At 37.1% G+C, this 26,744-nt stretch overlaps 1 protein-coding gene across 2 annotated transcripts in view; it reads right to left on the bottom strand.

Annotated features, from left to right (window-relative positions):
* Positions 1–16,252: 16,252 nt before the first annotated feature.
* Positions 16,253–26,744, bottom strand: part of Eps-15 (Epidermal growth factor receptor pathway substrate 15) — a 42,634-nt gene continuing 32,142 nt past the window's right edge. For both annotated transcript variants that reach the window (XM_089240572.1, XM_089240573.1), the window contains 8 exons: positions 26,009–26,158; positions 25,560–25,727; positions 23,944–23,997; positions 21,870–21,957; positions 21,654–21,748; positions 18,164–18,224; positions 17,059–17,120; positions 16,253–16,861 (listed from right to left, as the gene is read on the bottom strand). In XM_089240572.1, coding sequence (XP_089096698.1) covers positions 16,460–16,861; positions 17,059–17,120; positions 18,164–18,224; positions 21,654–21,748; positions 21,870–21,957; positions 23,944–23,997; positions 25,560–25,727; positions 26,009–26,158 — 1,080 coding nt within the window. In that variant the 3' untranslated portion in view covers positions 16,253–16,459. The remainder of the gene's footprint in view (positions 16,862–17,058; positions 17,121–18,163; positions 18,225–21,653; positions 21,749–21,869; positions 21,958–23,943; positions 23,998–25,559; positions 25,728–26,008; positions 26,159–26,744) is intronic.

Below are 26,744 nucleotides of genomic sequence, written 5' to 3'. Positions count from 1 at the left end.
GATTTGAAAAGTGCTCAACAGGCGTTCAAAAATTACCATGTACCAGTTTTTAGAGTGAAAATACAGTGCGTAACAAAATAAGAACTCTAAATTTTTAAACGGTTGTCCCGTGCTCTAACTTCCAATTAAAAAGTTGTTGCCCTGTCTCTCCTGGAGCCAACAAAAGAAATTTCATGTTTATAGATGCAATATTCACAGAGATATTTGAATTCGAATAACGGAGGAAATTTGGGAAAGAACAGCGTTAAATGCGGGGAAATCAAAACGGGCTTTCCGTATTTAACGCTGTTCTTCCCAATTTTTTTCCCCCAGTTTTTCGAATTTAAATATCTGTAAATCTTGCACTTAGAAACATGGAATTTCTTTTGTTGGCTTCAGGAGTGACAGGGCAACAACTTTCTAATTGGAAGTTAGTGCACAGGGAGTCCATACAAAAATTTAGAGTTCTTGTTTTGTTACGCACTGTATTTTCACTCTCAAAACTTGTACAGGGTGATTTTTGAACGCCTGTTGAGAATTTTTCTAATTGGAATAATACCTCTACGACGTGTCTACTATTCTTCGGTAGAATCGGGATGAAATTTTGGATCTGAAATTATAGATCATTTTCCTGGTTGGTGATACCTTCCGGATCCGGAATTATTGAGGATGTATCTCTCTCTCGAGGATGTATTGAGGATTTGTGTGACTCGGCATCTCAGGGATTCTGGATCCCCAGATTCCGAGTCACAAACCCTCAACCCATTCCATTTTCGGATCAACATTCATCCCCGTCGGATTTAGCTATAGATGCCTTTAAATGCAAAGACTGCTCACTATAGAGGCAAACAAGCCGCGAAGAGAATAGAAAAAAAATGCATGCTTCAGGGGCGTCGGAAGTGTTTCGAAACTGTGGGTGCTCGTCTTTAGTTTTATATCGGAAATTTTTAATTTCTGTATCACTTCTGGGGGTGCTCGGATCCATGTCACGAATTACCGTGGGTACTAGAGCACCCACAGCACCCCCGGCTCCGACGCCGCTGGCATGCTTTCTATGTAGACCTACTCATGACCCCCACATCCTGTAGCGGGGCCTCTTGGCTGGGATCTTTTGCGGGCCCCTCGGTCAGACTTTCAACGGGCCCCTTATAGCGTGAAAAAGCAAAAAATGATTATAACCGTCCCGGGCCCCAGGGCTAGAGATGTGAAAAAGACACCTTAGCCCCTTGGGGGTCACACCTTAGTTATGTACCTTACCTTACCTTAGTTATGTTTTCACCTTATTTATGATTTCCTTTTTAGTATTTTTTTAGTATTACTGTTTTTCGTTGCTATTGTTTTTGTCTTTTGTACAGTTTGTCGCACCATTTTCCACACCACCCAAGAGGTATGGTGCCAGGCGCGTTAACCCCTTTCCGTACGGCGGGTTTCCCACGTAGGCCTATTTCCGTCTTCATCCTGCGCAGCCGATCGAAGATCTTCTCTCGACGGGCACCAAAGCAACAGCAACCGCAATGTTGGTTGCGTGCTCTTGGTAGAGGGCCTCACCCGTACACCACGTTTCGGCCGAGCCCCAAATCCGGTTAAGATCCTACGGCTCGGCCCAACGATGGAAAGAAGCCTTTCGACACGGACTGCTTCCTCTGCCTCGGCTTCCTTGCTTGTCGACCATCCCGCCCGAGAGTGACATGTCAACCAGCTACTCTATTGCAAGGGGGCCGGTTCGACCAATCTCTGCGTGGCAAGGATGGGACAGGAAAAAGCCGTGGGCGCTCTACAGAGGGGATGGATAAGAATGAAGAATCAAACTGAAAACATCGTGTTTCCAGATGAAAAAACAACAATGACAACCTTACATTGTTAAAGAAAATTTAGTGCCAGTTAACGTCAACAATGAAACATTATAGCTCATTGTTCAATTGCATAATGCAGGAAAATCAAAGGCGGGCTTTAACATGTTACGCATAACGGGAAATATTGATTTCCTGGATTAAACACCATTTTCTCACCGTTCTTCGTTCTTCCGAAACACCGGATATAGAACCAGATCTCATTATTATGGAGTCCTCCTATTCAGAGGCGTCGACATGAAGAAAACACTGGGGGTGCTGAAAGTTGCTGGTTGTCCCGTATATACGGGATTCACGCATGTACGCAGGCAAGGAAAGGTGCATTGCATTGTTTCTTTCAGAAATTATTGAAGGAAAAGAGCTAAGCTCACTTACAAAATTTATTTCGGGGGGGGGGGGGGAAGGCTCAAAGTGCCTCAGCCTCTAGGTTCCGTCGCCTATGCTACCATTCACCCGAGAAGAGGTACACAAACAGACTGTTTGGGACACATGAACACATGTCGGATACAGCTAATTCGGTCGGCTGAAGTTGGTTTTCTGCGGTTTCTAACTTCGAGGCGCGAATGCGAGACGATCTCCCCGTTGAAAAGTCTCGCTGCAGGGAGCAACAGGCCTACAGCGTTACAATTATTCATTCATTACACTTCACTCACTATGAGTTGAGAAAAAACACATAGTTTAAAAAATTTATTGCAGATGGCAGCACTACACATAACAAGCATTACACAAAAACAAACTTCACGGAAGGGGTTCACTATACGTACACACACATTCCAACATGTACCAATTTGTTAGAAGTTCCGCAGAGGAATATGGACGAGGTGCATGTCTGGTTTAGGTGTAGTAAATTGCGCATGCCGCCCCGAGATGATTCGCATAATTTTTTGTTTTTATGCTATAAAGTGTAGTGTGAGTGAAGTGTAATGATTGAATTGCATTTGCACTGTTCGTAGGTTTGTTGCTTTCTGTGGCGAGACTTTTTAACGGGGAGATCGGCTCATACTCACGCCTCAAAGTTGAAAACCAACTTCAGCCGACTACCACTGTGACAATGATGGGGGTTAAAACTTGGAACCGTGTGATAAGAGTCCGTCACTATGACCACTCGATCACCACAGTGGCCATATGCTAAGCCCATGACTTGCGGGCCAAATGTGGCATTTGAGGCATTTTATGTGGCCCGTGACCTCGTTGCAAATTTTCAGACATCTTAAAGAACCCGCGCTGCAGTTCCACGTTTCTTGAGTGGCTCGTCAAATATCCCGCATTACATAGGTGGCCCGTAAAGTATTCCCACATCACTTAAGTGACCCGTGGCACATTTACAGATCACTTAAGTGATCTGCGGCACATTTTCAGATCACTCCAATGACCCACAGCATATTTACAGATCACTTGAGCTACCTGCGTCGTATTAAAAGATCATTTGGATGACCCCCCGACACAGTTCCAGATCAGTTAATTCACCGGCGGCACATTTACAGATCACCATGGCACAGTTCCAGAAAACTTAAACGTCTCGTGACATATTCCCAGATCACTTGAGTGTCAGGTGGATGTGATCTGTAAATATGCGGCGGCTCATTCTGGTGATGGGGGGGGGGGATGTGCCATAGTAATCTGTAAGTGTCGCGGGTCACTTAAGTGATCTGAATGAACGCCAGAACTTTGGCATTCACTAGAATGAGCCGCCGCATATTTACAGATCACATGAGTGACCTGCGGCTCATACAGATCACGTGAGTGATCCCAGTGACACATTTACAGATTACTTAAGTGACCCATGATGCTGTTCACATGATTCAGTGGCCTGCGACAAGTTTTCAAATTAGTACTGTTTGTCCCCGCGGGTCCCTTACTCTATTGGTCCCCCGCGGACCCCTTACTCAATTCATGGTTCACCTGCGGCTCCCCAGTACAGTTTTGTGGGGGGGGGGGTGATATTCTTTCATACATGAAAGAACGATTTCAAAGCATAAATGGGCGGAAATCAATATCTCTAGCTCGCCGCGACTTCCCTGACGAATGCTGACACGCTCCTGGGAGCCGCGGCGAACACTTTGAGGAACACTGTCCTAAAGGTTCGGATTCGGATTCTTATAGAGTGATCAGCGGTGCAGTTCTACAACACTTAAGTGTCCCGTGGCACATGCATTTTCGTATCACTTAAGTGTCCCGTGGCACATACATTTTCGTATCACTTAAGTGTCCCGCGGTGGTGTCCTAGATCACTTAACAAAGTGGCCCGCAACCCGTATATGAACCAACGAAGTGGCTCGCACTCCTCCTAAAGGTTGAGGCCCCTTGTTCTATCCAGATCCAGTAGAGTATAAATCGTGTATGTACAAGGTGAGCCAAAAGTCACCGAACTTTTTCGAAAATTCATGAAAATTTGAATAAATTGTCGTACGAGAGGTTCGAATGAGGTTCGCAAACGAAATTTTTGGAATGAAATCGGTTTTCCTTTGGCAATGTCACGAACATGGGCAATATCTATTAGGATACTGGCAACACCCATGTAGTTTTCTTCCTTCATGGGCAACGCAATATGCGCACGCGTTGTGTTAATTTCTCCTTTAATTTTACAGGGTTTTTCCCCCTTCAACACATGAATAGTTTATCAAACAATGAGTTTTTTTTAATAATGATATTCTTTGGTCTCATGAAAAGTGGAAGGTGATTCGTGGAAAATTATAATCAATTAATTGCAGTCATAATCGGTTATTTTTAAGTAAACATTTAAAAATGTAAATAATCGTATAATAATTAAGTACTTTCAACACACATGATGTTGACAACTACTTCATATTAATTGGGGAGTGCTATGGTTTGTTTTTTTATCCCGTTTCATAAACATATTTGTCTAAGGAATGCAGGAATATACAGCAGGGTTTTGCTTTGCAAATTTTGTGCGGTAGTGACCTGGTCTGTAACGGGGGGGGGGGGGGGCAGCAGGTAGGTCTGGTGCCTCGGGTGATGGACCAGATAAGGACGCAAATTTCACATCTCTCTCTTTTTACTTCTCCTTAAACGTTATGGGGGAGAAGGATGCCAAAATCTGTGCTTGCCCCGACTGACCAAGTATCCAGCAACGTCCCTGTTAGTGACTTCCATGATCTTCCAATATTTGCTCGTGCTTTCTCCTGCTTTGGGGGTTTGAAATTTCCTTGCTTAGTGAGTGGCTCTTCTGAACATCCATATTCTGCAGGAGCTTCCCTTAAGCATACAAAAATTTTATTTGCACTTCAAGGTACATTCCTATACAGCAATGGTTTACATATTATAAGAACCACATTATATTATAGCATTATCCATGATTACAATATGCTGTGTCTACTGTTATATTAAAAAATATAGGCTTTTTCAACAAACTTCCAGTAATCCGGCACACCTTGGTCTGCTGGATTACCGAGGTTCTGCTGTATACACATATACCGGCTCCGTTGTTGAAAGGGGGGGGGGGGTCCCCCCTGCTCCCCTGTATCTCTGCCCACTCACTAAAAAGCAAAACTGTGCCACGGGTCATTTAACCCATTAACAGCTAATTTTGTTTTTTTAATTTTTGTCGGGATAAGTTATATATATGCACAAAAGGTTGTAAACGTAAAGCACGTAAAATTCCAAACTCCCCAAATGGTGATCGTGGCAGCTAATGGGTTAAGTGAAGTGGGAACATGCCGTGGGCCACTTAAATGACCCGGGAAAAGTGTTGAGGGCCACTCAAGGGAAGCGATCTGAAACAGCGCCCTAGGTCGTTTAAGTGATCTGAGAATGTGCCGCTGGTCAATTGAGAAGGTATTCACCGACATGGTTTGAACTATAGTCACAATTTTTAGATGGGTGATCGACACGGATTGGTTAAAAACTTGAATTTAACCAATCCCTGTCGATCACTTATCCAAAAATTGTGACTAGTTTAAACCATGTCGGTGAATACCACCCTAAGAGATCTGATTTTATATGTATGTGTGTGTGTGTTGCTTATATAGTTCATTTTTACAAAATTAGGTTTGAGATACGGGCCACATCAGATGACTCCGAGAGATACATTTGGCCCGCTGGCCATGGGTTGAACGTGTATGGCGTAATGCGTCTATATACTTACTCTTTTTATTTATGAATTTTTCCAGTGGCTATAATAATAATGCCTAGCCCATTGAAACAGGCTACACACATTTCTTCAAAGATTCGAAGACGTCATGGTTTCTCTAAAAAAAAAATTGCCAAACTTGTCACAGTTGCGTACAACACGTTCAGAAACGAGCGATCGCGCATGAGCACTATCATAAAAAGGGGTGAAAAAAAATTCAATCTTGTTAGTCTTCGTACTTGAAGGAGAGTTATAGGGTCATGTGTAAAGCTGATCGCGCTCGTCGTTCAATACAACCATTCCGTAATAGAAGATGAGAGTATTGATTTGATATCCACACACAATTTATTAGTTAGACCCATAGTTACTGTATACTGTAATCGCGATGAATAGTTTTTCCAGTGACTACCTGAGACATATGTCGAATAACAATACCCAAGTGGATTTTTCTAACAATGTGCCGTTCACTTCTCACACGTGGAATAGCCATTATTCGATCTCGGACATATCTCTCATCAGTCGAGATGAGGGGGACTCTACCATCCGCGGATCCGATGGCCAACCGCTGTGTAGAGAACTGAATTTCTGCGATCTACCAGAGGACATCAGGTGCATGTACGAAGTGGCGAAGTGCGGGATGTCCATCGCAAACTCATTCCAAGACGAACAGGATTACGTCATGATGATGATGCAGAATTCAGCCAGCATGGACCAGACTCCGGTTTTCTACGGTAAGAACTGCGTCCAGCAGCAGAAATTCGAGAGCTACGATACGCCGACGTGGGAGGAGTTCAAAAGTTCTGTTGACGACGCTTCCAGCGGTCGTTGGGAAGAGAAGGACGACGACAACGGGGAGAAGCTCTACCAGGAACTGATGAACGAATCTTTCGAGTACGTTGCGGTGGTCAAAGCGGCACCAGCACCGCAACAATCACCTGCAGAGACTGATCAAAAACCTCATGTATCGGAAAACGTGACGGTCCGCGAACAGAGTGAGTGCACGAGTGCTTCATCATCAACAGAACAAGACACTGTTCGATCCGTAGTCCGAGAATGTACTGCGGTGGATCCGGTCAAACAAACCGAGTCGTGGTCGACGAAGGTTTACAATTTTCTGCAATTAGCCCTTGCAATAATCCTCTCGATACTGGTCATGATAGTTCTCCCGATGTCGTCAATGTTTTTTTTCGAACCGGGCAGTCTCTACAAGCATTACGAGTTCATGAGCGATTTCCATCGCTGATGTAATCGGACTCAATTGAATCGGGAATTTAATTCATTGTAGAGCTCGAATTTTTGGTGAGTAGCGATCCATTATAACCTATGTTTACGTGTGAAATGTACTGTTTAAGTGAAATTCCATAATTCATATCTATTGACATAAATACATATTCACAAAGTATAGGTGCTTGCATTTTAAAATGCTGCCTTTTTTTTATAATTGTGATCATTGGAGTATTAATCGAATATTGTTTAATCGAATATCTGAAGTGTATGTGCGTATATCAATTTCTATATATTTTTTGTAGCATATAATAAATATACATTTTCATTAATATAAGAATGATCTGCGTAATGATGTGTCTTAGTTTTTTCCCCCCTGTTTTTATAAGCTCGCAAATTATTGAAATCAGGTTTTGGCAATAGAAGGGAAGTATTTGGTGGTTCTTGCCGTTTATTAACAGTATATCTCAAGTAATAATCGGGCAATGAATTATTTGTATTCACATCATATTTAATTCACATTTTTTGATCGATAATGATGTTTATTGATCGTAAAATTTCGGCAATGAAGGGAATTTTAGTTTTTTTTTGTCTTATAAAAAAAGATTTCTGAGCTTCTTTTAATAATTGCATATGATAAAAAAACATTAAATCTTGTACTATTAGTTTTTTTACATACAGTATGTGAAAACGGAAAAAAATACATATTTCTGCTAAAATTTTAGATGCGAAAGAATTCTTTCGCAATTTTTTTTAATAATTTAACAAGAGGAATCGATTTTTTTCCTGCAATTTAAATACTACGAAGTAATATTTAATGTGATCTGAATTGTAGATGGATGCCAGATCGAAAAACCTTTGTGATTAAACCGGTGTTTGTACGAAACGGACTTCTTGAGGTATGGATCCAGAGGTGGGTGCGTGTTAATCCCCTTCCAAAAGGGCTTGATCCTCATAAGTTTGGGCAAATATAAATTTTCGGGGGGGGGGGGGGGGGCAATTAATAAGTGTTCTTTGAGGCGCTGGCCCGTGCCGTATAATACAGAAGGCAACCAATTTCGAGGCCCTCTGCTCCCTCCCAAAAGCCGAATAATATGGGAAGTATGTGCCGTGAATTACGAAATGCCCCTCTCGACTTATCCAACACCATCTATAGCAGAAAGCCTCCGTGCCAAGCTCGTGGCGTCACTGAAGTTGTTTACCTATAGCTAGAACTCCTTAATGCAAACCTCCTTATGAAGGCGTCTTACCTATAGCCATTGGATATACCGCAGAAAAGGTAAAAATATCACATGCGTTGGCTTGCTATATCCAATGGCTATAGATGAAATAACTTCAGTGACGTCACGATTTTCACGTGGAGGCCGCCTGCTACAGATGGTGTTGACTTATCGCACGAGATCCACGCCTGCATCCCCGACTCAGTTCAAGGCCAACGAAGCTAGAGATCACGTGACTATCCGTCTGATCCTTGGACATGGCCGATTCGATGTGTTTGGTCATGTGAAGCATTCGGTCTGACGCGCCGAGGGTAAATCAGGGGACGTATTTATATTCTCTAGGTTGGACGGATAAAGTCGTGATCTATGTATCCTACATGCCGATGACAAAGGAGCCCGTTTCGCATAAACACCAATGTGCACTCAAGTTTTTCTATCTGGCAACGGCACCAATTTACCGCATACCAACTCCAGCCATATTACCGTACGGAAATTTACTACCGATAGATTTGGGTCGGAAAGGTGGTGCCATCTACCTGTGGCCACTTCAGGTTCGTCAGAAAAGAACTTGTTATCTATGTTCTTTGCTCAGGATCGGACCTGACGGAAACTTTCATGGTGGTGGACGAGCATCTTATCAAGGCGCTACTCGGACCCCAGCAGGAGAGTTTGGTGCCCCAGACTAAAAGGAGCTCAAATTTCACCAATCAACATTACAAGGGGGCGCTAAAATGAGTGCTTGCCCTGGCTGACCAAGGATTTAGTTGCGGGGAACTGCGTAGCTTTTTTCATTTCCCATAAATGAAATGCATGTCCACCTCTTCCTGATTCGTGAAACCAGTCATCCTATTTGCAATTCACGATGGCAATAAGTGGCAAAATCATATCTTTACGCCGGTCGTTCACTGCAAGGCTACAAAGAACGGAAACAGGTCTCTGAATAAGTCGTATGTACTGTATGTACAAGACCGCTGCAGTCGTCTTGTATATACATATATCGCGTTCAGAGACAGCGCTGCATGACAAAAATTGCATGTTTTTTAAATCATCCTGTATAAGGGAGGCGTATGCCAAAATTCAAAAAATAAATCTATTATATATATAAGAAAACTTTAAATGGCTCTACTGTAAGATTTGGTGCTCGCGTGAGCACGAAATCGAGCACAAGTATTGAGCTCTCTAGTTGCTTCACCAGGTTGGAGATGTTAGCGCGTCTTAACGCACGAGTCTCAAGTGCAGAGAGGGAGTCACAAAAACTAGATTTAGTCAAATTTTCGACAGTGAATATGTAAATTGAGTAGTGGGTTTTATCTAGCCAGGTATGTGGATTCCAGAACAATAGCTTTGCGGGGGGCTGTTCTATTTTCGTGTCTCACCGTTTGTTGTCACTGTATCTCATACGATTCTCAAGTTAAAGATGTGTTTGTGCGGGTCAATATTCAAAAAATGTTTTGGGGCTTTTTGACATTAACAATGTCAGAATTTCTTGGCCAAAGTCCGATAACAAAAAATGTGATTCGGGGTCATCGCCAAGAGTGCGTGTTTTTTCTTGATACAGTAATTATTGTGTCCACGTTAGCTATAGCAAATCCATCAAACCGCAGTCACATGCGGTAATCATTTTTCTGTCAATTTGTTTTTTCTCTCTCGACACATGGAGTTAATCCAATATAGCTACTGCAGGGGTGGCCAAGTTCTCTCTCCTCGAGGGCCAATATAATGGTCAGGTGGTGTCGCGGGCCGCACCAGGGACAAAACTCCAGCATATAAGTCGCATGTTGCTAATTGCATTTTTAATTGGGTTGCTATATTTTTGAAATATATGACATCCATATTTTTATGGGCATCTTTTTCTCAACCACCTCGTTGGGCATTTTGCCTGATGTGGCGTTGTATTTGTATGTGCAAGGAGAGATAACTCCGGCATATAAACTGCACCCAGTATGGATATTGACGGGGGAAGAGAGATTTATTAACTAATTAACTAAACTCTCTTTATATTCATTTAATTAAATAATTATAAATAATTAACTGAACTCTTCACATTTTTTGGAAACGAGTATTTGTTCTCTCATAGACAGTGAAGTTAGCGAAGAAAAAAACTGCGAAAACAGCATGGCATACAATTTCTTGCCAGATTCAAATTTTTACCCTTATGCCTGTCCCTCAAGGATGGTAGTGTGATTATAGGTGGGCTACTAGTAAACAGCCTAGGAAGGTGTATTTAATGTACGTCAGTAAGTATGCGTTTGCGCATGAGAAATATTGTCAAAATCGGGAAATTGCACACACACAAGTTATTAATGTTTCAAAAAATACCGAGAAGAAAAACATTTCTGGGATGATAAATAAAGTTTTTGGAGCCGTTTTAGTTTGCCTTTTTGTGTTCACAAAAAGGCAAACTAGGCTCAGTCATATTGTTTGATTCCCAGCTTCAGTGATGAAATTCGTCCAGGATTGTTTTTTATCCTTCTTTGAGCAGCACTTCGTAATATCCTCCAAGCAGAACGTGAATGTGATATGTTGAGTTGGAACTGGCCGCGGAATCATCAGATTCATAGGCGGAGATAGACTTGGAAGTTTGGGGGGGGGGGAGGCACGATGATGCCAATTCATATATACATTAGATCAGTCGACTCCACCTTTGACGCTGTATCTCCACCCATGATCAGATTTCTAGAAAAAGAGCGGGCACTGCACCATGATTGCAGGTGTATTAGTTACTTCTTCTGAGGTGAACTTGATCTGCTTGTTGATGACCGGGCTGCTTTCGGATAAGTCCGCACTGGATGGAATTTTTGTCAGAGTCAGGAGGAGATCGACCCACTATGCAAGTCAGCAAAACCGAATTTTGAAAAATGTTTGGGGTGGACACGTCGGATTTTTTCCAAGTTTTTCGGCAACTCGTTAGACAAGTCAGTAGATTCTTTATGTGAGCGGTCTTAAAAAATTTCCACTCGTGGCTACTGAACCACACATGCACCTCGTCCATATTTCTCTGCGGAACCTCTAACGAATTGGTACAAGTTGGAATGTACGTGTAGTAAAACCTGACGTGAAGTTTGTTTCTATATAATGCTTATGTGTAGTGCTGCCATCTGCCACCAGTTTTCCTAACTATGAGTGAAGCGTAATGATTGAATAATTTATCGTTGTAGGCCTGTTGCTCTCTGTGGCGAGACATCCATTCATTGCTGGATTTTGCATTTTTCATGGTTCCCAAACTTTTACCAAGCACCACTTCGCGATAGTAATGTGATCTTTTTTCCCGATTTTTCGAACGTGACAAACTTAAATCTTGTCCCGAGATTTCTCTGGTTAGAGTTTTTTTTTTTATAGCCTCGAGTTCATGTTGCCAGTTGCTCGGCCTTAGCTTTTTTTTTTGTATGCCTCGCGTTTTTGTTGACTAGATTTTATTATTCTGATTTACAAATTTTTAACTGTCTAGGAAACATTTCTATATTTTATTTTTCTTCTTTTACCAAATTATCAATGTTAATGCTCTAACCAGAGTGGGGAAAATGTTACTTGATAAAATATTTAAATTTTATTAAACAAACAAAAAAAATTGATATTTTGAAATTTGTTTCCTGCAATGCTTTTCTAGTTTTTTGCTTTTTCCCCCCAGCTAAACACTTGACTGAATATTTCTACCAATAGAAGGCAGCACATTAGTTTTGCCTTTTATGGAAAAACTTGCTTAAAGGAAAATTTTTGAGGGAAATTTTGTTCGTCCGTAGGATTTGGTAACCATCACTGACTTCCGTGATTGCACAAAAGAATTTGCTACTATTACTGTACTTTCATAATTCCCACAGTAGGTTTTTGAAATCAATGTGTGTGTTTGAAAAGGGTTTGTGTATTGAAAATAAAAATTTTGTCAAATCAGAAATATGTTTATTTTCTACATTAACAATTTACGTCGGTTGAAACTAATAGTTTTTCATCGTGTCTTGGCTGGCACCTAAGCTACTGTATATAGCCATACACAGGCATAAGCGGGATTTTTTCAAAGGGAGGTTTCAATTTTTTTTTTTGGGGGGGTTTACTTTTTTCTTGCAAAATAACGGCTTGGGGGTTTAGAGAGAGACCCCCCAAAACCCCTTTTGCGTACACCAATGTAGCCATGTATCTATGGACCACAATGTAGTTTTTTAATCACCTTGCCATGTATCATGTTAGCGATGGGAAAAAAATGGATTTGTCTCCTACCGGACCTTCTTACATCAGCACATAGAACTATGGCCAGGGTCTCCCGCTGTTTAACGAATTGGCAGCACTTCGGGCTTTGCAATAACACATTCACACTTAAAATAAAAAACGTTATGAAACAAAACCGTTGAAAGTAACGTAAGAAAATATTTATTACATGGGAAAGGAAAAAAGCAATGAGAGGAGGCAAAAAAGGTATCAATCCTTCAAAAGAATTTCTCCACTGACTGCATAGCTACGTCACATCAAATGTACATGCAGCACACAAAATTATTTTGTATAACACACACATTATGTATATTACGGGACTAGATTCAACAGTTAAAGACAGTTTTGCATATTTATGCACATTACCTATGCTCAAGCATTACATAAACTCATATAGTACAATACAAACATAAATTATATATCCTATGTATTTCCAGTGGGCTAATGCAACAAAAAGTATATTTTTCAATACTTCCTATGAGAAATATAATTTGTACTCATTTTAATCTTGCAAATAACTGATTATTTGATGATCATAAAAATGCACATATGCAAAAAAAACCAAAAAAATCACTAACGTGCTGAGCAATACAATAAGGTTTATACAAAAGAAACATACAGACTGATCTTTGATTCTGAGTAGTTATCCCAATTTCTAACAAACTATTGACAATCCCCATTCACAAATTTGGATTCTAATTCAAATGTGTTTTATATATTTGAAATTTAAACATCACGGAACCACTGAAAATGTGTCTGAATGTTTTGAAACCATGCAACCAACACTAATCATTTTTCCTCTGAATGAATCACATTTTTAACTTTTTTTTACAATCAATGTTTCCAACCATAAACATTTAAGTTTTCCTCCAGAAAAGTTACTAATTTTCAGTCTAAAAAATTATTTCAAAAACAAAACTTTTCTACCATATAAAAGGGGAATTTTTTTTCTAATAACACTTCAATTATTAAATTGATACAATATGCACCTGTCACATTAAAAAATACAAAGTTTTGACTTTCATTTTGATTGACCATTTGATTTAGTTTTCGTACCTACATAAAACTTCAAATACACCCTTAACAAAAACAGAATGAAATAATGATACCTAAAGCTCACACGTCATTTTATTTTTTCAGTATCAATTCACACAGTTACAGTAATTTCCAGTAGATAAGCCGCTGGGATGTATAAACTACATTCAGAAAAATGACTGGAGAAAACATTTTGTAGAAATAGTTTACATGTTCCAGCTCATATAAACCGCATGTGGGGAGACCAAGGGCTAGTTGGCAAACAATTTCTTCTTTCAACCGCAGTGAGCACAGAGTACTAGTATCACCATTGTCAAACCACCTGAAAGTGCAGCATCGTACATTGTAGTTTCAGCGTGATGGGAGCTTCCAGAGAGGGAGGACAGCAAGTTTTCTGATTTTTAAAAGTTTAAGTAGAAAAGTTTTTTTTTTTTTCACTTAAAGCTTTTGAAGCCCTAGAATATGTTGACACATTTTTGATAGTTGTGATGGGTAGTCCAAAATGATTGTTCTGCAATGCTTCATAGAACTTTTTTGGAACAGTGGGGCAGCCCTCATCAAAGGAGTCATGTTAGTGCAAGTTGCCATCTCTGCTGAAGGGCATGTTGGCATAGAACATGTCATATGCCAACTTACCAATTCGGTATAACTGCAGAAAAATTATGCGAAAATTACAACTACGATCTACCTACTTTCTTGGTGGACATGAAGCTGAGAATTCCTTGATGACTTCATCAAGGAAATTATTTCCTTGTTTTGTTCTTTTTGGTTTCTCGTAACTTTTCTTTTCATTCATTTTCTTCAAATATATTGAGAGCTTAATATGCAAATTTTTTTTCTGCAATTTTGTATTCAAATAAAAGTTTTGTAATTACTAACTTACGTTTATTCCTCTGATCCTATTAATCATCATGCTATGGCAATTAGCCCCACATCTGGGGTATAGTTGAAACAATTTGACAAATTAAGCATACAATTTCAAGTGATATTTTCACCATGAATTTGTAGCCAAGGAGCACCGCTATCCGCAGCATTGGTCATATTTGCTGTAAGTATCACAGGAAAAAATAGAAAAAAAAAACTGCCAACTAGCTCCGCTCTCCCCTGGTTTTCATTTAAAAATGAAAAACATTTTGAATGGAACTAAGTTCTGTCTGTTTAATTTTACTTTTTGACTTTTCATTGAGAATTTCATACTATAAACTAGAGATGAACAAATTGAGGTCCCCTTAGAGATTCTATCCGGCCTGCAGATTTTAAAATAATAGTACAGAAATCTCTAATTTCAATGCTTCAAAAAAGTTCAGGTGTGTTCTATTTTTTTTAAGCAAAATATAGTTGAGAATTTAAATAAAAATTAATTTAAAATCTTCTGCATATGCAAAAAATGGAACATGCCCTAATAAATATGCATAAATTTATTAAAAATATACTTGTTTTTATATATCATCCTCAAAACGTCTACAAAAAGTACTAAGTTGATTTGAAGTGCTGTGTTTTTTCAAAGATGAATGCATATGGAAGTACTTTTTCACAATAGTAAAGGACATTGGCATACGCATGGCCTTCCCACGAGCTGAGAATATAGCATTATTTTGCAGGAAAAAATATAACCTTCCCCTTTTTGAAAAAATCCTGCACATGACTATGGGCAAAGAATAAACCACTGTCTCATTTGCAATGAAAAGCCCTGGCAGTCTTCAAAGAATACAACAAATTCAGCTACTTCTGAGCATAAAAATTCCAACTATGAATCAATGTTCGAATATTATACGTTAGGCCCACTAAAATTTCTTTTTGCCTGCTCCTACAAAAGTTTTCCATCACTGATATTAAAAAAAATTAATCGAATTAAGAAAAAATACATAAAAACTTCCATAAAAATCCATTAGATTTCCTCCAAATCAGAATATCATGAATGAACACCAGAACTTTGCCACTGGCATTATCTGTTGCTGAGATCTCTTCCAGCCCAGCTTCATAACAGAGTCCAGAAGTCATAATATCAGAAAAAAAGCTATTGAGTAGACTGCAGGCTGGAATTAGCAAAAGTTAATTTTTTACAGCTATGTAAAGCTGCGGCTTTAATCACTGGAGATTACGGTATTTAAAAATCCTACTCATAAAATTTTCATACATCACAATTGGGGGGGGGGGGGGAGAAATAAGCTTCATTAAAATTTTACAAATATGTGTGATGGTTTTAGCATAAAGCAACATTGTTTCAGTTAGATATTAAAAGCATGGTATTTAACACAGTTACAACAAAAATCAACTTCCAGCAAACGTTCAGAACATAAGAACATGAAATTTCATAAAATATCTGAAAAATCAACTGCACTGCTAATAACAATATACAGAGAAGAAAAACAACAATCACAAAGAAAAATAAAGATCGATCGGAATATATAATTTTTCAATTGTCATACATAAAGAAAGGACTGATCTCGATAGAGGACACAATATGGATAAATATGCCTTCAAGCTCAGTTATAAAACACCCATCTCCCATCCATCGAAAACACAGAAGTAAAACCTATCTGTCTAAGCAATGCGAACATACACATATATACAAAAATTGATATTTGAAACACACAAACATGTACATCTAAAAATAAGCATAACTATGCTCATTTACTTTTTTTCTTTCTTTTAGCATCTTGAAAGTAAATCTGCACATTATTTCGGAAACACCTTAATGGGACGCGATCCCAGCATAATTTTTTTTAACAATCGAAAATTCATTTTCTTTTCATCTCCATACATTTCGCTATTTCATAACAACTAAATTTCTAAAGTATTTCATCTTTTTTTTTTTTGAATTTTTGTTTTGTACAAGATATACACAATGAAAAAACCTATCATTTTGCACTATCAAAGTCTGCAAAGTTATCGAAATTCGCGAAGTTATTATCTTGGGGTGTTTTATCTTGGGCCACAGGAGGATTATTAAATGGCTCAAATGGATCCTGTTTTGTCGTTTCTGCAGGGAAGAGGTCACTGAACCCCTGAGATGATGACCTTGCAGCTTCCGCTTCTGCAACTTTGAATGGATCTGGTGCAGGGGGAACAGGGGGTGCAGGTGCTGCTCTTGTTGGAGCAGGTTTGGCTCCACTGGAACCCAGTTTTGGAGGCGCTGGTCTAGGGGGTGGTGCTTTGCTTTTCTTTGGTGGCAGAGCTGGAGTCGGGCTAACTGGTCTAGGAGGTGCCAGAGGCTGTGCACCAAATGGATCAGCTCCGAAAGGATCAGCATGTTCAGACTCCTATAAAATTTAAACATTTTACACAACGGGAAATTAATTCCTTATGACTAATCCAACTAAAAAATAATTACTATGAAAAATCTAGAATTTAGTCTTAAAAATACTTATTCTATATATGAAATTAGATAGAGAGTAAAAGTTCAAAAAATTTCAAAACGATTCACACGAATGGAAAATTAATAAAATAGTTTACAAACCTGCACAGGAGACTGAGGAGACTGGTTGCTCGCCAAGCCAAAGGGATCAAATGGATCATTTGCTATAAAATGAAAGATAATCTCAAGTCAGGGGATTTTGCAAAACTTTGATTTATTTTAACCCTAGAATACTAATTAAAAAAAAAAGCTGATAAAAACTGCATGTTAACTGCCTATACCTCTATGTCCCCAAAACGTAGAGTTAGTATTCTAGGGTTAATAATGACACAATAAGATGTTTGTTAATATAGTCGGATCACAATATAACAAACCCTGCTTTAACAAATTCCTTGATTTAACATTTTTTAAAAAGTTCTGGTATACATATTTGTAAATCACAGCCCCAATATAATAACTTTTCAAGATTTAACCTTAATATAAATCAGGGTTTGGCTACACAGTTTTATTTTAGTGAAAAATTTGAATTCAGGAAAAAAAGACACAACATAAAATATATCAATTAATATGTTGATTGCTGTCTCCTTTATTGTACTAATACTGTGTAATAATTACAAGATTTTTATCTCATCGCAATGCAGCTTTTTGGAAAATTAGAGTGTGAATGATATAGTAGGTGGAAAATATGAATACATGCCCAGGCCTATTCATTTCTCATGAGATTTGTAATAAACCATGTAAAATGGCTAAAGCAAGTACAATCCCTCATGCCCATCTAAATGAGTATAAACAACATGCTGCACCCCCCCCCCCCCCGCCCACATTCTGGAGCAGAGCCCCTAGACAGGGATCCTCCCATACTGATTTTATAGTGAAAAAAAAGGCCCTATTGTTTGAGCAATGTCAGTCCCACACTTGTGGGAGCCATGATGAAGAACATGGAGGAATAAAATTAAGACAATGAAATTAATGTGATGTTAGAATTCCTGTATGATTGAATTAAAGACGCTCATCATTAAAGCTTAATTTTTATATTTAATAATAAATAATACATGAATTCGCAAAGTGAAACTGAACTGAACTAGAGTCAAATTGAAAATATCATCAGATAGTTCAAGAATAGCAGTTAAAATGCTGACAAACAAATTTTGGTGTGCAAATTAAAAAAAAAGATTTATGTTAATAAAATGTTAATCAAAATACTCACTTTGTTTAGAAGAGGATGATCCAAAAGACCCAAATGGATCACTATTTTGAAATGGATCCACCTTTTGCAAAAATGAAGAAACAGAATTGTGAACAAATCATTTCACAAATTTTAATTACAGTAGACTCCCAACTATCTGGCAGAAAAGCAGGCCAGATAACAAAAAAGACAGATACATTGGAGTTCTATGAATGCTCACTCCCTACCCCACCCACATGCCATTAAAAACACCCTTTTTTGTACCAAAAAAAAAAAACCGCACTTACTCACATTTTCTAACTATCCTCTAAATACAGGTCAGTACTTTGTATATATATGATATGTACTGTACAATAGTGAATGCAGGACTTTTTTTTATTGTTTCAGTGTTTTGCTTTTTTACTGCAAAAATACAAAATAATCTCAGCTCCCTATTAACCCCCTCCCCTATTATTTGCCTATGGTATTTTATGTTTTAAATTTTTTAAAAAGAAAGCTTAAGAATAAAAATATTATACATATTTTAAGATAAATTTGATAATGTCCAACTTAATCACAGAGAATATAAAATCATGTAAGCTGTACAGTATGAATATATAAACTTTAAAAATAAACAAAATATTAATGCATACTTAATTCTTACAAAAATTATTCCAATTTATTTTACTGCTCATTGATAAATGATTGCCCAAATTGATATAACACTTGTAACGCTTTGGCAAAGTAAATCATCCCCCACTTTATCACAGAACTATTATTATTTAACTAGGCAGAATACGAATAATGTGAAGTCCTGATAGTCGAGAGCCTACTGTATATGAAAAAAAAAATTAACAAATAGTGTCATAAACAAATTCTAAAATAAGCTATGAAAATAACATGGTACGAGTACATTTTTAAACTCCAAAATGTTATCAGCTAAATTAAAATAGTAAACTTCTGTTCCCTCATAATTGAAATAAACTGCTTGAAAGGAAAGCCATTGATAGAATAAATAAATTTTTTCAGTGTTACAGTAGTAAAACATTTCTGTTAAAAAAAATATATATATATAATAACATGTTGGTTTAATAATGCATCAAAAATATCATAATTTCCTGCCTTTAATATGTGGATTATATGTTAAAAAACATAAATTTCTTACCACAGATTATAGGCCACTGTGTATTATCTGCAGCCCCCCTACACCAGGTCAGAATAAAAATAAAGATTTTAAAAAGTAAATCAATTTTTTTTCTTTTCTTTTGTTGAAAATAACGTCTTACAGGCATGGGCGGAGATACACGAGGGTATTGCTTCCCCCCCAGCTTCAAAGGTGGAGTCAACTGATCTAATGTATATGTGTATATAAGAATTGCCATCGTACCCCCCCCCCCCCCCACCCAGACTTTTAAGTCTATCTCTGTCCATGCTTACAGGAGAGAGAAAAAATATATTTTTTTGAAAAAATGTGGTCAACAATCTCACTGTTCCGTGAATTCCATTAGCAGTGATATAAATAGCAGCCAGAAAGTTAATCCAAAGATCTAATGAAGGTCCTTCATGTTTTTTTTTTTGTTTTTTTTGTGTGTGCGTTATAATAATGAACTGGAACATCTATGTTGGGATATTTCATTCACCACTCTGGGTTATGGGAGGAATTTGCAGGTCACATTATACATTATTTGGATTATAGGGAAGCTTTTCCCCTACAGAGTAGCAAAATATGTATGCAGCGATTAATTACTTTAGTAGTTTGTGTAATATTGTACAACTATGAATATTCATATACAGTGATACCCATCCTTCTCAAAGGGGTGTAAGGCCAATTTCAAATCCGTCACATATGCAATAGCTGAAAATTTTGTTGGCACTTTTTTAAATAGGACTGTTTCTTTAGTTTCTCATTAAAGAAACATATCAAAAGTTTCTTTCTACCTGAAGAATACTTGCATTTTCAACAGAGAGAGAGAGAGAGAGAATCCCTCAGATCAGACTATTTTACTACAATACGGAAGAAAAGATGACTTCGCCTAATAATACTCAAAAAATTGTCAACGAATAAGGCAAATAGCAGGAAAAACTAAAAAAAAGTATTCGTCATTCTTGCCACCACGTTTGACTTGAACAGATGTATAGTTTATTTGCTCCACTGAGCAACCGAGATTGAAGATTTGGTGCTCGATCCAAAAGTGGGAAACTCGGCCAGCATGATACTCTTATCCTCTGAAGATGACACCCACAGCGTGTCAAAATGCATTAGGTATTATTTTAGTAGTTCCTGGTATTTGCCTTATTCGTTGACGATTTTGAGTTTTTTACTATAAGCTCATTGTAATTTTATTAGGGGCCTAAATTGTTTCTCTAATAGATGTCAATCGTGTGATTACCAAGGGGCAATTGCTTTTCTACACATCATTGCAAACTGGTCAATACCTCAGTTTTATATATATATATTTTTTTCAAAATATTTAAAAAAAACAACACTTGGTTGAATTAAAGATTATACGTAAAAAAGAACTGAAACAATTAATTTCCATCTTGTAAAATATTTAATAAATTACACAAAGTGGTTTTTTTTTTAAATATTTTTTTGCATTGTAGGGCTTCAGCCTAATGCACAATAAAGACATTACTTATTTACTTACTACTATACAGTGATATCTCGACTAACAAACACTTCAGCTTAAGAATTTTTTGGCTGACGAAGATCTTCTTCCACATTTTTCTACCTCTGCTAACAAAAATTATAGTCCATATGGATGCATGTGCTAACATAAAACAGCCACTTCGTGAGCTAAATTTTAGTGTCAATCAATTAGTAACTGTAATTTCAGCCAGATTAATTTATTTCCTACCTTAGAATCACTTTCCAGATGCACCTCTTTTTTTTCCGAAAGATTTTGAGCTATTTCATGTAAAATAAATGATTAAGCTAAGAAAAAATACATTTAAAAGAAAAGCAAGGGAAAAAGAGCTCTGGACTTGAATGGTTTCAGTGCATATGGTCAGCTTTCTAATACCAAACTGAACAGTCTGGACAATCTAGAAACATATCTTATCCATCTGCATGTGAATGAGAGAGAAATCCGCTAACTATATCGAATAGCACACCACTTCACACATTTTTTTTTTACTATGGCTCACAAACCAGACTGCATAATATACATGTAAAATAAAAAGACACTCGGTTTTTCATTTTACTTTTATTTCTCCTTCATCCAATTATGAAGTTATTAATTTCAGCCTTCAGTCAGTTTCTAGTTTTTTATATAGTGTTTCATAAAAGTTACTTCGAAATTTCAGGCAACTCTTAAAAAGAATGAAATGATTTGCCATAGAAACCTATGGAAAATCATATTTCAGCTGACAATTGTGATTCTGGACTAAATTATTTTCATTAGCCAAAGTATCACTGTACTGTAACATCTGACAAATATTTTTTGAATAACTAAAATCCAGTGTCGAAAAATATTTAAATATTTAGACATAGCTTAAAATGTAAGGTGAAAAAGTAATATAAGAAATTAACCTTGCTTTCAGCCGGTGCAACAAATGGTTCTTGAAATGGATCTGCAGAAGCAAATGGATCTTCACTTGCTGATACTCCTCCATCAGCAAATGGATCTAAAAATATTAATCAACAAATAAAATTTATAATAAATAGATAGTACTTTAAAGATGTGAACTGGTATTTCAGGTGTTCTGTATTATTAATATGTTACAGAAATTATATTTAACATCTTACCAGACTTGAATGGGTCTTCTTCAGCAAATGGGTCAGTAGCAAATCCATTCATTTCTTTGAAAGGATCTTTATTCTTGAATGGATCATCCTGGATAGAGTTCATAGAATTGTAATAAAAAATAACTATAGAAAGAGAAAATTCTCTCTCACAGTAAAAATGCTACAAAATACTTTTCTTAACAGTTGACAAAAATATCTAAATGCCACATGTCTAAATTATATTAGTGTCAGTAATTTTCTTGTACAAATGCATCTTACATTTAACATCAGTCTAATCCAGTGTTTCCCAGGGAGTAATATCATCCCCTGGGAAAGAGGGGAGGGGTCTAATCAAATTCAAGAAGATATCACATTAAATATTGTTACTGATACCAGTAACAATATTTAACAATATCTTCAGTTATTTTTGCATTTCACCAAGTTTAAACTATGTGGGAAAATTAGAAATGGTGTCATTGCTTTACTTGTTTCAATTTATTCACAAACATGTAAGAGTTCAAAGGGGAATAACTATGACTAATCTTCAGAAAACATTACATCGTCTATGGCAGTATTTACCTACCTTTTTGATGTTACAGACCCCCTCCCGTCCCTGTAGTGAAGGTCAATGTTCTTCAAACCCCTGTAGCAAAGTTCAATTTTAAGCCACACCCCCTCCCCATATAATCCAAAATGCATTTTTGATAATTTGCTTTATAATTTACAAACTATAAACTATTGAATTAATAAATTACAATTTCACAGCACTAAATGTGTCATTAATGGTGGTAAATGATAATGATCTGCTGACCCCTTAGAAAATACTCATGGATCCCACCAAAGGGTGCGGGGGACCAAAGGTTGAAAAACACTGGTCTATGGTAACTTATGTGTTGGCCAGTAGAACTTGGGACATCCTGATCCATCATGCTTGCATTCTTTAAAACTTCTCTATCTACTCATACACACTTTAACATTGCTCTATTTGGTACAGCATCCCTGTATTGCATTGTAAGCCTCCAACGAATTTCAGCCTCTGTCAGACCACACACGACCCAGGCTCTGTCCCTTCCGGGATGTAAGTCTTTTACCCGTGTGGGTTGGGTCATGCTGGGGAGATGAATTTCAGCCTCTGGCACACCTACTAATCAGAGAAATAGGATTACTGCTCTAAATGATGTCATGGTGGGTTGTTAAGTCATGAAGTCAGAGATGGGAAGAGTTCAGGGTGCTTGGGTTCAAATTCACCCACAGGAAAGTTTAGACCATGAATTATTAATGTCACTAATCAACTGCTCTTACAAGGGGACACCAGTACCATTTGGCAAAGGACAATTCTAGGTTAGGGTGTCGCAGGGAATTCTTCTCCAATAGAGTTGTTAATAAATGGAATAGCTTATCCCCGGGGGTAGAAAATTCCAACACAATTGACACGTTAAAAAAAAATATGATAAAGATGCTGGGGTAAATAGAGAAGCTATCCATACTTACAATAAGACAATCCTAAATACATTTTATGGGCATTGTATAACATTTTATCATGTATATATAGTCTTTAGTTTTTATGATTGCATTTTTGATTGGGGGTTGCTATATTTTAGAAATATATGACATCCATATTTGTTATGGGCATCATTTTCTCAGCCACCTCATTGGACATTTTGCCTGTTGTGGCCTTGTATTTGTTCCTCTTTTGCTAGTGGCCATGTTTATACTCAAAAAGAAACAGGAAAAATGACACTACCACAGCTAAACTTTGATAATGTGACCACAGTAGTATCAATTCTAAACACGCATGCACAGAAGGCAGTGTGGCAAACCTGAAAATTGTGTTATGGCAAAAGAATGGATAATTTTTTTTCATTTTGCTGTATACACAAAATTGAAAATTTCACGCACGCGTGCGCACACACACACCCAATAATTTCTTATGAACATTTTTAAAACTTTATTAATGGTCGCAAATATAAATTATGCACCACACATTCTCATAAAAGAGTATATATTATAATAAAAGTTAGGCTAGAATATTGGCACTTGAAAATTTAAATACATTATCCATAGTAATAAAAATTAAGATGATTTCAAAACTCACTTGAAAATCAGCCACAGGTCCATTGACTTCGCTTTGGACATTTTCATTATCACCCTAGGAAAAAAACATCAGAAAATATATAGACTTCACTGATTTATACATAAAATATCATTAATTTAATATTATTTAAGTATAAAATGATAAATATCAAAATCTAACAAAAGATGTTAAGCAATTTGATGTGGAGTGGCAAAAATGTATATAGGGTGAACTTCCCCTAATCTGCCAAGCAAAAGAGAGTTGTAGGTGTGTGCCCAAAAAGAAAAAACACCATAGCAACCTTGTCCAATCTCTAACCATTTTCAAGGTATAGTGAATAATAGATAGCGGAAGGAAAACACATCAAGTCTGAAAAAAAACCCACCCAAATTTGTGAAGCTTTTAAAAGGCCTACACAAAAACTAAGCACATATTTGGAAAGAACAGACAAAATCCTGTAAGGTGATATCATTTTCATTAGAATATCTGAATTTAGTGGCAAGCTACAAGAGCTGAGAGATTGAAGAAGTGCAAAATCGAATTCTCACCAAAATCTGTAACTGTCGATTCCCAAACCCTCTTCTAGCTACAATAGGTCAAATTCACCAAAAATTTGTCCATTTCACCAGCTTTCAAAAGAGCCTTACAATATAACATATGTGTTCTAGCTGAGGAAAAATTTAACCTTTAATTTGCAATGCATTACTGAAATCTAGAATGACAATTACAGATTTCAACAAGTTGATTTTTTACTTTGCCAATCTCTCAGTGAATGCAGCAAACACCATCTATAACAGAAGGCCTCCAAAAGTTATCTATAGCTATTAGATATAGCAGGCCGATTTTTTTTTGCATGCACCATCTTTACCCTTTTTTGTAGTATATCTAATGGCTATAGGCGAGATGACCTTCTTCAGTGACGTCACAAGCATCACACGGAGGTCTTCTGCAATAGATGCTGTTGTTGCAGCTCACCATTAAAGCCAGATATTCTAATGAAAATAATGCCACCCTATAGCACTTTTTCTGTTCTTTCTAAATATGAGCTTAGTCTCTGAGTACGTCTTTCAGAAACTGCACAAATTTGGGGTTTTTTTTTTTAGATTTGGCACATTTTTTTCCATTATCCACCATAAATTGAAAATGGTTAGAAATAGGACAGGGTTGCTGTGGTGTTCTATGTTCCCATCTATTACCCGCTTTCGTTTGCAGATTAGGTGTGAACTTTACCCAGTGTAATAAGAGTTTTTTAAGGTATCAGAAATGTTTTAAATTTTTTTCTCTCAACAATACAGATATAGAATGCACATAAAAATTTAATTTCTAGTTTTATGTTTAACATGACTTTGATGATGGGGGGGGGGGGAAACACCAAAAGCAACAGAATGAATAAAAAATATATTTATTTACAGCTGGTTTATTCAATGGCGAACCAAACAAACTAATATCTACTTGAAATTACTTTTTAAAGTCTATGCTTACTTACTACACTAATCAACATTTGATTAATCAGAACCAAAGTATATGAATATTTTGTTTATAGATAAAAGTGTGAAAATAAAATCTATTTAGATAAATATATATATTTTGTTTTCAAAAGAAAAGAATATTTATAAATGCAGATTCTGCAAACTCACAGAAGGGGCAAAGGTATTCAGATCAATCTCATGAACGGGAGAAATTCCATTCAAAATATAATCAGGTACAATGCTACTGTCACCATTCTGAAGAGCAGCATCCATTTTTGTAATTCCATCTGTCATTAGCTGGTACTGTTCATTCACTTGGTCAATTTTGAGTTTTAGCTATAATTAGATCGATAAGCCATCACTGATTTTAGATTAAAACTTTAATTTTATAAATGATGTTCATCAAAAAATTGTTTTTCAACTGATACATTTGAAATTGCAATTTAAGAGAAAACTGTGAATAAACTCTGTTAGTTTAGGTGATGGAAATACAACTCTTTCAAAATCGGTTGAAATTAATGTCAATAGGATGATATACATACATTATTTTTTCTAAATTAAACAGTTCCTAAATTCACATAGGTAAAAAAATAAAAGAGCACATGACGTTTTTTTACCTGACTGATCTGCAACTGAGTACTTTGCAACTTGTTTGTGAGAACTTCTAAATGTTTCTTGTTGTCTTTTATCAGTGTTTCCAATTTCTCTTCTTCTTGCTTCATACTGCTAAGTTCTTCCCTTTTTGTCTTGAGTTCTTCCTCCTGAGCCTAAAGAAGAAAAGTAAGTTACAATTTTTAGAACTTCAATGCATGAGATATTTACAGAGTGATCACTATGACTCACGAGTGATAAAAAAAGAGAATGGTTTAAGCAAAATCTTTGTCCTCTAATTACCGTAAAAATTTGTATGTAAGCTGACCCTCCCTTACTTACCCTAAACTGCAAAAAATTAGGACAAATTTATTAGTCTCAAAAATTAGACCCATTTCAGAGAGGAAAAAAATGTTTCCTTCTATGGTGTAAAAGTTACAATGTAAAATAATCAAAATATTTTTAATCATTTTTTTGGGCCAACTATTTATGAAACAGTAATAATACTACGCTATAATTATATTGTGTATCCACTGGGCAAGAAGGCACGGGTGCACAATATTTCAGTCTTTTGGCTGGGTCGGCTGAAGTTGGTTTTCTGTGGTTCCCAACTTCGAGGCGCAAATGCGAGCCGATCTCCCCGTTAAAAAGTCTCGCCACAGAGAGCAACAGACCTACAAACAGTACAAATATTCAGTCACGACACATCACTCACTTCACTTCTGAGATATAGATGGCAGCACTGAAAAATCATACACAACA

This window comes from Pholcus phalangioides, unplaced genomic scaffold (assembly GCF_987345545.1).
Source record: "Pholcus phalangioides strain wild (caught in Gottingen) unplaced genomic scaffold, Ppha-v1.0 ptg000013l_1, whole genome shotgun sequence".
Lineage (NCBI taxonomy): Eukaryota > Metazoa > Arthropoda > Arachnida > Araneae > Pholcidae > Pholcus > Pholcus phalangioides.
This window is presented reverse-complemented; position numbering and strand designations above follow the sequence as displayed.